General features: G+C 40.6%; 1 protein-coding gene across 2 annotated transcripts in view; it reads right to left on the bottom strand.

The window, feature by feature from the left end:
• TEAD3 (TEA domain transcription factor 3) overlaps positions 1-14,050 on the bottom strand; it is a 98,258-nt gene that overhangs the window by 8,682 nt on the left and 75,526 nt on the right. The window contains exons 4-11 of one of the 2 annotated variants that reach the window (XM_081324523.1): positions 13,281-13,343; positions 8,242-8,253; positions 7,291-7,428; positions 5,544-5,587; positions 4,224-4,285; positions 1,443-1,576; positions 730-903; positions 138-278 (exon numbers count right to left, since the gene is read on the bottom strand). In XM_081324523.1, coding sequence (XP_081180649.1) covers positions 138-278; positions 730-903; positions 1,443-1,576; positions 4,224-4,285; positions 5,544-5,587; positions 7,291-7,428; positions 8,242-8,253; positions 13,281-13,343 — 768 coding nt within the window. Of the gene's footprint in view, positions 1-137; positions 279-729; positions 904-1,442; positions 1,577-4,223; positions 4,286-5,543; positions 5,588-7,290; positions 7,429-8,241; positions 8,254-13,089; positions 13,153-13,280; positions 13,344-14,050 lie in introns of both variants that reach the window. The other variant, XM_081324524.1, reaches the window with a different exon arrangement.

The raw sequence follows: 14,050 nt of genomic DNA, 5'->3' as shown, positions 1-14,050 counted from the left end.
ACGTTTACAAAACAACCTAATCCTTATGTTGCATTTTTTTTCTGAGAATCCGTTTCCAATCCCACATTAAATATAAGTTCACTTTTCTGTAGCGTCTTCCTTCTGTTCATTCTTCATAAAGAAAGCACAGAACTCACCTCCACCTTTTCGACGACTTGTTTTCCAAAGGAGCACACCTTAGTGGAGACTGTGATGGTCATGTTTTCAGCACTGCTATACTGACTGCTTACACCATAAAAAGCACCAGGACCATCCTGGATAGTGCTGTTCAGATCCGCCTAGAACAGAGCAAGAAGTTCATGCAAATTAAACATGGATTAGAATGACCTATTGGCTCGGAACAGTGATCTAATTCATGCTAGTTAAAAGAGCATGTTGATTAGTTGGACAGTGGAAAAAGTGGATTGGGTCCAAGCATCTTTCACCCAAATATATATATCAAATCTACCTAGCATACAAAAGGAATAAAACCATAGTCAAATTAAGATTATTTCATACTACTTTGGTAAAATACTTTCTAACTGTATATTACACCCCCAATTATATCAGCCTTCTTCAATGCTGGATGGTGGTTATGGGAATTGGTCCAACTTTCTGGAAGACAGGCAGACAGAACTTATTACAGAAATAGACTAAGAAGAATAGCAAGATCGTCTGCCATATTATCATATAAAGAAAGACTTAACAATCAGAGACACCGCTTAACTTCAACCTGCATGAAGTTCTTACCCAAAACTTGACCAGGAAAAATGAATTCTGGGGTCCTCTCTCATAGAGCTCTTTCAGGCCACCTTTTTTCTCAGGAAACTTGTCATAAATCTGGCGTATGTCCACTGCTTCCAGCAGTGGGTCACTGTATGAGGGGTTCGTCTGTCCGATATGCACAAAAAGGTGTTTGCTATACTGTAATGGAAAAGAGAACAGATGGCATCTTTGTTCACTATGTAGTTTGAAATATTGCAAAATAAAAATAAAACATTGGACACCCTTGATTAATTTGCCCTGGATGATTCAAGAGGTTTTGCCAATTGCTGCCATCTGAGCAAAAGCAGATCAAAAGGCGCCATCGTAACATTTTATATTTCATAATCCATTAAAGAGAATTCAGAACTCAAGTTCTGGGCATCACTTTTTAAAAAGACCAGATTAGTGGAAGCTCAAACGATATGTAAGCATGAATTTATGATATAAATCTCATGATACCACTACAGTGAAAACTCAATTCTCTGGATCTTGATACAATGGACTAAATTAACTTGTGTGCTATGTCATTTGTGCAATAAAGCCACCACAGAAATTGGGATGGGATGGGAATAACAAGTAGCCCTCAGTTAGTCTTAAAAATGACACTTCATTGCATTCTGTAGGATAAAGCAAGATCTATCATTCTTTCCTCCCTCCTGTATGAAAGACAGTGCCAAATTTCCTCTCTTAAGAGTTACCGTTTCAGGGTCACGCTGTACTTCCATGAATGCTGAATACTCAAGGAGCCGCAACTTGGCAGAGGCAATCGTTCGATCCTGCCAGACTGGCACAGCTGAGGCAGAAGGTGGAAGAGGAGCCAAGGGCTCATAGCCTAGAAGAATGGGCAGGCACAACAACCTTAAGACGCTTTCCAACGAAATTTTAGTTGCGGGAGAAAAGTATGGAAAACATCATCTTTAACTACTGACAAATGCAGGAAACTGGGCCAGTTTAGTTCAGTTCAGTTCATTTCCAGGCAATTCCTTTCACTGTTATTCTGATTACAATAATATTGCATTACATTATATTCCATTACATTATATTCTCTAAAATTAGAGAATTTTTTTCCCATTTCTGGGCTGTCTATGGACTTAGGAGATAGCAATATGAAACACACTGTTTCTTAAAGAATAAAGAGGCCATCATTGGACCTTTCCATTCTGGACAATAAGCATTCAGTCTCTTGGGGAAGGTTATGGAGAAAGTTCTCTCTATTAGATGCTGCCACCTTGTGGGACTGAGGAAGCATGCCTCCTTCTCTTTGTTGCCCTTTCCCTCTGGAACAGCAGTCCCCAAAATATATGAATGGCTCCCACTTTCCTGGAGTTCTAGAAAGTCCTTAAAACCTGCCTTTATCGGAAGCCTGGGGTTAATGGGTTTATTGATGCATTTGTGAGAGCTCTGTTGTATCTATAGAGTTTATTGTTTTGGTTGTTTTGGTTTAAGCTGCCTGTTTATGTCTCTGTAATGGTTCATTGTTTTTATTGTTAATGGATTGTATAAGTCACCAGAATCCAACAGAGTAAGCAGCCATAACAAATTTAATAAGTTAAATTAAGGTAAGGTTATTCATGAGCAAAACAGAGGTGCTGATTAGAAATCTGTCCTGAGGACAAATATGAAGACTGCTATGAATTAGATAACTTCCCTGCATAAAACATGACGTAAATTTGCTATAATAATACAAGAAGACAGTGTTCTGCTTTTACTGAGTCCCTGGAGGAACACAGAATAACAAGGTTGGAAGGGACCTTAGAGGTCTTCTAGTCCAACCCCCTGCTTGAGCAGGAGATCTTATACCATTCCAGACAAATCTCTTCTTGAAAACCCCCAGTGGCAGAGCACCCACAATTTCTGGAGGCAAGTGTTTCTGTTGATTGTTCTCACAGTCAGGAAATTTCTGCTTAGTTCTAGACTGAATCTTCCTTTAATGATATTCCGCTAGTTATTTCTTGTCCTGCCCTCAGGTGCTTTGGAAAATAGATCAACCCCCTCTTCTCTGTGACAGCACTTCAAGTACTGGAAGACTGGTATCATGTTCACCCCTAGTCCATTTCTTCATTAGACTAGAGCACGGGTCGGCAACCCGTGGCTCCGGAGCCGCATGCGGCTCTTTGAGCCGTCTCCTGCGGCTCCCAGCTGCCCGGTGCGCGCGCACCTCTTCGAACGGGCAGTGGTCACTAGAGATACCTAGTTCTCTTAACCATTTAGCCTCCAGATCCCTTATCGTTATTGCTCTTCTTTGTACTCTTTCCAGGGTCTCAGCATCATTTTTTTTTATCATGGTGACCCAGAACTGGACACAATATTCCAAGTATGGTCTCACCAGTGCAGTATAAAACAGCACTATCATTTTACGGAATCTTGATACTATCCCTCTGTTGATGCAGCCTAGGACTGCATGGACTTTTTTGGCAGTTGCAGTACACTGCTGGCTCATACTTAAGTTGTAGCCCATAGGTACAATCTATTCTATACCTGGGCATTTGGGTTTTCTTGCCTAAGTGTAGGACCTTACTTTTCTCACCACTGAATTGCATTTTGTTGGATAGCGCCCAGTGTTCAAATCTGTCAAGGTCCTTCTGAAACTTGAGTTTATCTTCCAAAGTGTTAGCTATTCCTCCTAGCTTGGTGTCATCTGCAAATTTAATGAGTTCCCTTTCTATCTCCACATCTAGATCATTTATGAAAATGTTGAAGAGTACTGGGATTAAGGCAGAACCTTGAGGTACTCCCTGCATGGAATGTTCTAAGAATCTAATATCTGAATAAGTACTAAATAGTATAAATTATTTTTTCGGTTGAATTGCATCACTTCCTGCTCTCAACCAGTCCATATATCCCATTTTACAGAAGAGGATCTACAGAACAAAACCAAGGCATCAAAGTGCAACCTAGAAAAGTAGTATAAAGGCATACATAGTAGGAAGCTTTTGTTCCAGTTGTCAGAACAAAATTCTAGTCAAAGACTAACTATGGCCCTAAAGCAATAATTCTGTGATTTCTCTACTTACTGGTTCAGCATTCGTTCAACATCAATTTGATTTTAGTGCAAAAATCCCTGTTTTCATGTGTAAGTATATTATGAATGTGAGCATAATATCTTACATGCTGATTCTGCTTTTATTTTGCCTACAGGCAAGTGAACTGAGGACAAGCAAAAACTTATTTTAGAGAACACATAACTTAGATGAGCAGCCTGCATTCATATGCTGCATATAAATTACAAAACACACAGCCTAGTGGCACTATATTTCATTAAGATGATAATTACTCCAATTAAATTCACTATTGCAGTTGGTAAGAAAAGAGTTCTTGAGAGCAGCAATGGCAGAAAAGAGCTGTACCGTGTAAACAAATAATGGAATCACAGATGGATGGTGGTAAAGGAGACAGGAGACAAGAAAGTTTTAGTTTATGCATAGTAGAGCATCAAGAGGAGGCTAAGTTGGAAAAATCAAGTGAGACAGACCACTTACTGGCTAGTGATGGAGGCATGGGTGGCTGAATGGGGTAGGCTGGTTGTGCAAAAGGTTTAATGCTGAAAAACAAAATAACATAAAATAGGTTAAGTTATTTTGAAAAACCTTCCCCTAATCTGCATATCTCAGGTACAGCTTTTCTCTGAGTATCAGATACTAGGCAATACGAGCAATAGTAGAAGGGCAAGGGTGAGGCAAACGATGAAATATGTGTTATCATAATATAAGTCTCATGATTTACATATTTACATCAGACATTGGGGTACGGATGTAAAATTGCAGCGTTTATGTGATGATGTCATTGGCTGCATATCATTGCTTTGCCATCATTGGGATTTGCTGCATATGAGCAGAAAGGTGCTAGCTCATTCACACCAGTGGGTTTCTCATAGTCACAGACCAGTCAATGTGGAAGCACAGTGCTGGACCTGACGGGTCTTTTCATGCCATCCAGCATAATCGTGGATTTCTGGAATTTGTCTTCCGGGTGAGGTTCAAGGTGTTAGTAATGACCTACAAAGCCCTACATGGCATGGGTCCGGAATACCTTGGGGAGCACCTGCGGCCGGCGTCAACTTCCCTCTGCCCAGTACGCTCCCACAGAGAGGGCCTCCTCAGGGTGCCACCGGTCAAAGAATGCTGACTGGTGGCCCCCAGGGGGAGGGCGTTCTCTGTGGGCGTGCCGGATTTATGGAACCATCTTCCGGTCGAGCTCCGGATGGCGCCTGATCTCCGCTCTTTCCGGCGTGATCTTAAAACCCACCTTTTTGAACAAGCTGGCCTGGCCTGATGGGATGGGGTTGGGTTTTATAAATTGGTCTTAACTTTTAATCTGTACTAATTTATTACGGGCATTGCTGTTTAATTACTTTTTAATAATTTTTAATTTTTGTATCTTGTTTTTATTATGTATTGCCCTGTTCACCGCCCTGAGTCCTTCGGGAGAAGGGCGGTATACTAATTAATTAATTAAATAAATAATTAAATAAATAAATAAATAAATATCAAAAATTTAAAACAACTGATAAAAGAAATATTGGTGGGCTTTGCTGTGGCAGGGTTTCTTAAGTGGAACATTATCCAAACAATGGAAGAGTTTAGACAATGTTTTCTACATTTGAGTTGGAGCAATCTCTGTGTGCAACAGGTAACTAGGATTCAATTATCGTGTTTTTGAAAAATAGTGACAAGACTTTGTTTGAAAACCATAATCTTGCATCAGCATTAAAAATGTATCCATAGCATACAGCTCAAGCGCCTTCTCTACAAAAGTCATGTTCACGATTATCCCATCCCATCCCACCCCACCCTACTTACTCCTGAGAAGATCCAGACTGTCCTGGGATAGCCCCACTCCAAAACTGAGAAAGTAAAAAGGATAGAAAACATGAAATCAAAGATAGCTGACGTCATCCCTCAGTGATTCACAACATGTCAAGGGGGAATATTTAATACATTTTCTATAAAATAGTTGGAAACTTTTGCCACTAGCAGACAGTTTAAAACAGGGACTACATCAGTGGGTAAAAGGTAAAGGAAAAGGTTCCCCCGCACATGCGTGCTAGTCGTTTCCAACTCTAGGGGCTGGTGCTCATCTCCGTTTCAAAGCCAAAGAGCCAGCGCTTGTCCGAGGACGTCTCCGTGGTCATGTGGCCAGCATGACCAGACGCCAAAGGCGCACAGAACGCTGTTACCTTCCCACCGTAGTGGTCCCTATTTTTCTACTTGCATTTTTACGTGCTTTCAAACTGCTAGGTTAGCAGAAGCTGGGACGAGTAACAGGCGCTCACTCTGTTATGCGGCACTCGGGATTCGACCCGCCAAACTGCCGACCTTCTGATCGAGAAGCTCAGCATCCTAACCCACTGAGCCACCGTGTCCCTCCACATCAGTGGGTACCTCTACACAAAGCCAGAGTATTTTCTTAATTTTAGTAAAGTAATAGTTAGTGGTAGGCAAACTGTGAAAGAATTAGTTGCTGTAACTGAGCTTCCTGATCTTTGCAAGAACCTTAGGAGCCCACCTGCTGATTCAACACCATCACTGAAAAAAAAATGAGGCTGGAAACTTATATCCATTTTGCAGGGGATGGTGGGCGAAGGGATGAGAATGGAGAGGAGGATTTTGAGGGGCAAGCCAGTATTATTTACACCCTTAAAATTCACAAACAATCTCAAAATTGGTAGAGGTAGTCCTCGGATAAGGACCACTTGTTCAGCAACTGTCAGAAGTTAGAACTCCCATAGTCTCATGATCATGATCTTACGATGGTTGCAGTGCCACGTGCTCACATGATCACCATATGCAACCTTCCCTGCCAGCTTCCCACAAGCAAAGGGAAGCCAGAAGGGAATACCAAAAGTCACTCCGCTAAGTAACTTGGTGGAGCAGTGGGCTAATGCCTCCTTAAGTAACACCAGCTGCCTGCAATTAGTGCAGGTTCGCATCCCACCAGGCTCAAGGTTGACTCAGCCTTCCATCCTTCCGAGGTAGGTAAAATGAGGACCCAGATTGTTGGGGGCAATTAAGCTGACTTTGTAATAATGCTGCTTGGGTGTGTGTGTGTGTGTGTGTGTGTGAAAGCCCTAATAAGCAGGCATATACGTAGAATGAAGGCTACTGCTAAGCTTGTAAGCCGCCCTGAGTCTTCGGAGAAGGGCGGGATATAAATGGAATTTAAAAAAAACAACAAAAAACCTCCCATTCCTGCTGCTTTTTCTCCTGGGGAATCTGGCTATGGAGTATGAGATCCTGGGGATCCCGTACTACTCTATAGAATGTGCCCACCTGCAGTCTGTAGTGCATGCCCAACCGCCCTAGTGGCACTTGTTTGTATGGTGCCCACCGACAAACTCTCCTGCATCGGCAGGAGCTACCCCTGGCTCACCATCATGCTTGCAAGCCACTCAGGACTTCCTTGCTTAGTGATTAAACATGGCACTTGAGTTTAAAAAGGCAGAGATGGATAGCTGATGCAGGTTCGTATAAAATACCTAACGTGTTTCAAATATGCCAAGAGCATCTCTCCTAGGCATCCTAACTGCTTGTGTGGGACATTTCTTACCCTGGGAGCAGCAGAGAAGACAGCCTGAGGGAGTGGAGGAGGAGGACTCAGTTTGTTCTGCAGGACACTGGCAGATACAATCTGTGCTGAAGACATGGAAGCCATACTCTGCAAAGCCTTGTCCTTTGAGACTTGATCCTTCAAAATGGAATAAAAATGAATAAACCAACAGAAGAAGGGCTTGCTAATCCATACCTTGAGAGGGCACAAAAATAACAAGCCATCTGAAATTAAGGGGTAATTTTATATAGTATCAGTTACAAGAGCCTTGGTGGAGCAGTGGGCTAATGCCTCCTTAAGTAACACCAGCTGCCTGCAATTAGTGCAGGTTCGAGTCCCACCAGGCTCAAGGTTGACTCAGCCTTCCATCCTTCCGAGGTAGGTAAAATGAGGACCCAGATTGTTGGGGGCAATTAAGCTGACTTTGTAATAATGCCGCTTGGGGGTGTGTGTGAAAGCCCTAATAAGCAGGCATATATACATAGAATGAAGGCTACTGCTAAGCTTGTAAGCCGCCCTGAGTCTTCGGAGAAGGGCGGGATATAAATGGAATTAAAATAAATAAAATAAATAAATAAATAATAAAACCATTTTCTGTCTGAGTTTCAATTACCGTACACTAACTATAAACCATTCATCCAAGCTGTTTCTGAAAAATAACGAGATAGTTGCCACTAGTTTTAGAAAGCTGATTCTCAAGGAATCGTGTTAATCAGAGACAGTCAAACTCTTCAGTTCTGTACAACTTAAGTAGAGTCAGAGAAGCAAAGCACAGGCAGCTTCATAGCATAGTGTTCAAATTCTCCAAACAGCAGCTTCTTATTTTTCTCTTTATAGCGCTATCAGACATCATTTTGGGTTTCACTGAGGTTAAGGATTTTTTTTTATCTTCTCGGGACCTATACGGTATTTAAAACTAGTGAAATAAAGACAGGTCTGGGTGGTACTTACCAAGTTCATAGCCTGCATGAAGGGGAAAAAAAAAGAGAGATATGATTAGAACCCAGGTATGGGTGAAGGGTGAGGAAAATCTGCATAATATCTATAATCATAATAGGATTTCAAGGTATTAAATAATCTACCTTTACTTTGTCCAAAAGGCAACTGGACTTTGTTTTTCCTTAAAGACATTTCGCTTATCATCCAAGAAGCTTCTTCAATTCCCTAAGTTCTTCAGTTTTTTGGATGTGAAGCAAAAACAAAGAAAGTTGCCTTTTGAAAAAGCACCTTTGGAACAACCATGATCTGGATGACTGAGAATCTCCACAGACATCTAACTTTACTTTGTAAATAAATTACATCTGAGCAAGGCCAATTTCCAATGTATCCTACTTCACAGAATCCTGGGAACTTTGGCAAAAAAGGGAATGGGTGGAAAATCCCACCTGGGAGGATGCTAATCTCAGTGGATATCTTCTTCGTGTTCACAAATGAAGTGAACAATGAGCAAGTTTCTTTTGAAAAGTCAAACACTGAGCAGGCTCTCCAGTTTTGCTCTTCTGCAAATTAGTCTAGGTCTATGTATGGATGGTAATACACTTTTGCACACTAGACAGATACAAATGAAAAGCAATGCTCATTGTTCAGTGTTCAATGATGTTCTCTTCTATCATGGGCTTGCAATTATACAGAAGAGGTAAATTAGGACTATCTAGACTGCAATAGTCTGGATGACGACTAGATGGCAAAACATACAGAAAACCCATCCAGGATTTTTGCAGGGCAAATATGATGGCCTTAAGTAAGTATTGCACTGAATTATAGATATAATTATAAATTTTTATGCTATATATTAAAGAATAGCAGTGCATTCTAACATTAATATTTGGTACTTTTAAAAATACATTCCTTGCGTGCACACAATTGTGTGAATCATTAGATCTTCTGCACTGTTTTTATATTTTCTTTGGCTCCCTCATTAAAGTTTAAAGACTAACTCAGTGAATTGGCTGTGAAGCCATTTCTTCTTTTAGTCCCTCTTTTAAGGATGCCATGAAACATCTTTACAATCCAGAACTGAAGCTGAGATAAGTTTATCAATACTGGGCCAGTCTCAAAATCTCAATTCTGAGCAAGCAGGGACAGAATTAAAGATCATCTCAAGTAGATTTCAATGTCACAATGCAGTTATAAAAGGAGAATTTATTTTCTGAATATCCTCCCTCACTCCAAGGCACAAGTTGCTAGTAGTGATGCCTAATGAGTTGGCTAATTCAAGAATCTGAAAAGGGTCATTTTGTCATGAAGTAGAATATACAGGGCTTCATTGTTAATTACTTTGTAAGCCTGTTACAAATGAATATACTTTTGTTCATCATTTAACATTTTTTAAAAATCGGAAATGCAGTATTGTGGACAACTAACTCATATTAAAACAGGCTACAAAAGCCATGTTTTGGTATAAGAACACACGCAGCCCCAGTTACGGGCATACAGATGCACATGCAGGAACAACATGGCTTAGCGATGTGACTGCACTGCTACACACTCAAGGTCCAGCATTTTCTTCCAAGGATCTTCCTTATATCAAAATTAAAGTACCAGCAACAACAGGATTAATTTGGGCATGCATCCTGTAAAAAGCTGTCAAGTATACATGTATCTCAAACCTAAGAGTTACAGCAGCAATTTTTAAAAACCAGTTAAGATACCAAATATATTGCTTGATATGTATTCAAAAGATTATATAATAATAATTGTTATTATGAAGTAATGACATTAACTTCAAAAGAGGGGTGATAAGTGATTTCATTACCAATCCCTCTTTGTTCTCACTTATCTTTTGTGCAAGGGGCTTCAATTAGGGTATGAATACTCTTCCCATTTTATTCTTATAATAACCTTGGGTCAGGTTCACTGTGTATACACGGCTTGTCTTCTAATGAACCACCTAGCACATGGGTAGGCAACCTCAGCTCTTTTATGACTCGTGGACTTCAACTCCCAGAATTCCTGAGTCAGCATGGCTGACTCAGGAATTCTGGGAGTTGAAGTCCACGAGTCATAAAAGAGCCGAGGTTGCCTATCCCTGACCTAGCATATTCAGCCAGAAGCCAGTTGTATGGAGTTCAGTATAACCTACTCCCACAGATGCCAGTATAATATCAAATTTCAACTTGAGGAATAATTTGAAAATGTGGCTTCCTGGTTTCACTTGGACACATGACCCACCTGGAAGAGATTTTGCCACTGGCAATATTCACAGCAAGTAGCTAAGGTTTACTCTGAATACAGAGCTTAAAGGGAAATTTGTCTTTTCTCCTTTTCTTGCTTACAAATAAGAAAAAGTAAAATATACTGTACATAGTGGCATTTCTAAAGTATTTGACAAAAATATTTCTTGGCGTCAATTGACCAGCATGCCAACCTCACTTCTGGGGTAATGTATTTTCTAACTTTTGTGGAAGATTTCCTACAGGGTCAGAATGAAAGTAAACATGCTCTAGAATTATACCCAATTATTGCATACAATTCACTTCTACATCTTTTTTTTACTCTTCTATGTCAGTCTTCAACCGGAAGTATTTACTGAATTCTACGGAAACCTGGGCTTTGACAATAAATACAGGCAATGTAGTCTGTTTTCTAAATAGTCAATACTTTTTTTTCTTTGGGGGTCAAAAGATGGGGAGACAACTATCTGCAACTTTCCCAATCCTACTTAAATATATATTCTACCTTGGGGAATCTAGAAAGGGGAGAGGCAATTTTGTAAATTTTTCGGTTCTTTCCAAGGCATATATATTTACCAACAAAAATGAAAAGATATTCCAGATCAGTTAAGAATATCCTCTGACTTCCTTTAGAACCACCCCACTCTCCGTGCTCCACCTTCAGACATTTTATTCAGCAAATCACAATACAAAGAACACACAGAGGGAAGGGATCAAGTTAGTCAATCTCCAGTTACAGAATAAGGAGAAAAAAAGCCAACCACAGAAGGAAAGGAAAGGCAATCACAGGATAAAGCTCTCCAGTTGCATCCTTGCCCAGTTTCCTTAGTTCCTGGTTTCATGAACTTGTTCTACATATCCTGATTCAGCCACAGCCATGTTCCTTTCTGGTTGTGTGCATCTCTGTTGCAACCACTGCATAGGCTTCCTTGCCAGATAATTTATTAGATTCTTAAACACATCACACAATAGTTTCCTTAAGAGAGCTAGAGTAATGAGTGTTTCATTTGCTCCTCTACCTGCTATGTTAAAAAATAAATTAACTCAAGCTTAACCCACTCACACTAATAACTTAATAATTACATTCAAAGTAATAACTTAATAATGGCATATTGCTATTGTAGATAATTGTTATATAATTAACAATAACAGTAGGGTTCAATGCTCCCTTTTAACATTAACATGAAACCGCTGGTTAAGGTCACCTGCTGTTTGGAGTTAGGCATCATCAATATGCAGGTGATGCTCAATTGTACAACCTGAACTGAGTTGATTGTGCTCTTTCTCACTTCATGACTGGATTACTGCAGCGTACTCTACTTGGAGATGTCTACCCAGAAGCTGCAGTTGGTCCAGAATACAGGTAGTCCTCAACTTACGACCACAATTGAACCCCATATTTCTGTTGTTAAGTGAAATATTTGTTAAGTGAGCTTTGCCCCATTTGATGACCTTTCTTGCCCCCGTTGTTAAGTGGATCACTGCAATTGTTAAGTTAGTGACTCAGTTGTTAAGTGAATCCGGCTTTCCCCATTGAATTTGCTTGTCAGAAGGTTGCAAAAGGTGATCACGTGACCCCGGGACACTGCAACCATCATATGAACCAGTTGCCAAGTATCTGAATTTTGATCATATGACCTCAGGGAACACTACAATGGCTGTAGATACGTCACTTTTTCCCCCCAATGCTGCTATAACTTTGAACTGTCACTAAATGAACTGTTGTAGGTTGATGACTATCTGTATAGCAGTGTGGACAGTAACAGAAGTAATTCAGACACAGGGCAACTGGCATGTATTTATGATGGTAGGAGTGTCCTGGGGTCGTATCATTCCCTTTTGTGACTTTCTGACAAGCAAAGACAATGGGGAAGCCAGATTCACTTAACAACTGTGTTACTAACTTAACAATTGCAGTGATTCACTTAATAACTATGGAAAGAAGGGTTGTAAAATGGGGCAAAACTCACTTAACAACTATCTTGCTTAGCAACATAAATTTTGGGCTCCCTTGTGGTTGTAAGTCGAGGACTACCTGCGTGCAATTCTCACATCATTTCATAGGCCATTATACATTCTATATAGCTAGCTTTGTTAAGACTTTTAGGTGAAGACTTTTAGAGTTCAGGTGAAGGTATATAACAAATGTCACCTGATAGGATTAGTAGTATCACTAGGTGTTTATGGAAAAACAAGAGCCAGCTGTTGAAAGTCCAATCTGGAAAGTTCTTACTGGAAATTTACTCTTCTGTTTTTCCACTGATCTGACACAAAATGAACTGTCCTATTCAAATCCTGCAACATAAAAGATGCTCTATGGCAGGGGTGTCAAACTGCCGGCCCACGGGCCGGATGCATCACAGCGAAACCACGCCCACCCCATTGCTGGCAATGGAAAGTCGCGATACGTCGCAACACGTCACGTGACGTTGCGAGTTTGACACCCCTTGCTCTAGGACATCTACCAACCAGCTCTCCTCTTCAAGAGTTCTAGCTCTGATCGGATCCCAGGATCAAAGGGAAAGGGGCAAGGACATAAAAGGAACAGAGTGGCAGTAACAGAGTGCAGTATGTTAGCTGCAGCATGGCTATGGCTTAAAGGTGAGAAAGCTGGGGAAGCGCGTACCTTCAGCTTGGACTGAATCTCGCGAGATTTCCGTCTGGCTAGAACCTGCAAGTGGCTAGAGACCTGCAGAGAGAAAAGCAGAAGGAGAGGGGGAAAAACAGCAGAGCCGTCAACCAGAGGAAAGGAAAAGAAGGAGAGGGGGCTGCCCATGCTCACATACCATGGATGCATGGGCAGGGTCTCCAACGTACCTTTATGCCAACCTGGTACTCTCGCACCTTCTTCCGAGCTAGAACCTGTATATGGCTGGACACCTAGGCCCCGCCAAGTCATTCAAAAAGGAAAACACAAAAAGAATGAAGGTATGACCCCATATTGACAACAGTGCTTCAAGCACCCATGTGACAAACACTGGCCTCCTAAGCCAGTTGAAGTTCTGAGGGAATAATATCAGCTTGCCGGGTGAATAGCAGTTAATGCTTACTGAAAGAATCAGTTGAAGGAAGTTGCTGTAATCTTGCTGAATGAAACCATTTGGAAATATTCCCAGGAAATACCATTTTTAGGGTTCTTTGGCTGCCAACAGATACTTTCAATTTTAAACATTATTTCTCAGGGACTTCTACCCATTATTAACCATACTGATTTCAGAAACTAGTTAAAATTCTGATCTACAGATATTTTGCTGCTTCAGGCCCTTCCACTCTTCTCAACTATGCAATCCCCTGTGTACTTATTTGATTTTTCTTAATCAGGTAACTGAACTGCCTTTCAGGCAATCAAAACTGTTTATGGGAAGGCTCTTCAAAATATTAGTTCTCGATACTATAAATGCCGATACCTAGAAAATATGAAACCTTTCTCAGCTGTTTGCAAAACTGCTTTTAGAGAGCAGAATGGTAGGTGTGAAGTACTTCTTCAGAATAGAAATTAAATATGAGTTTACGGCTTTGAGAACTGGTTTAATATTTTGGATAAAAAAATCAATTTATGACTGATTATAACTGACTAATGAAATAAT

The sequence above is a fragment of the Vipera berus genome (genome assembly GCF_964194415.1).
Source record: "Vipera berus genome assembly, chromosome: 3".
In the NCBI taxonomy this organism is placed as follows: Eukaryota; Metazoa; Chordata; class Lepidosauria; order Squamata; family Viperidae; genus Vipera; species Vipera berus.
This window is presented reverse-complemented; position numbering and strand designations above follow the sequence as displayed.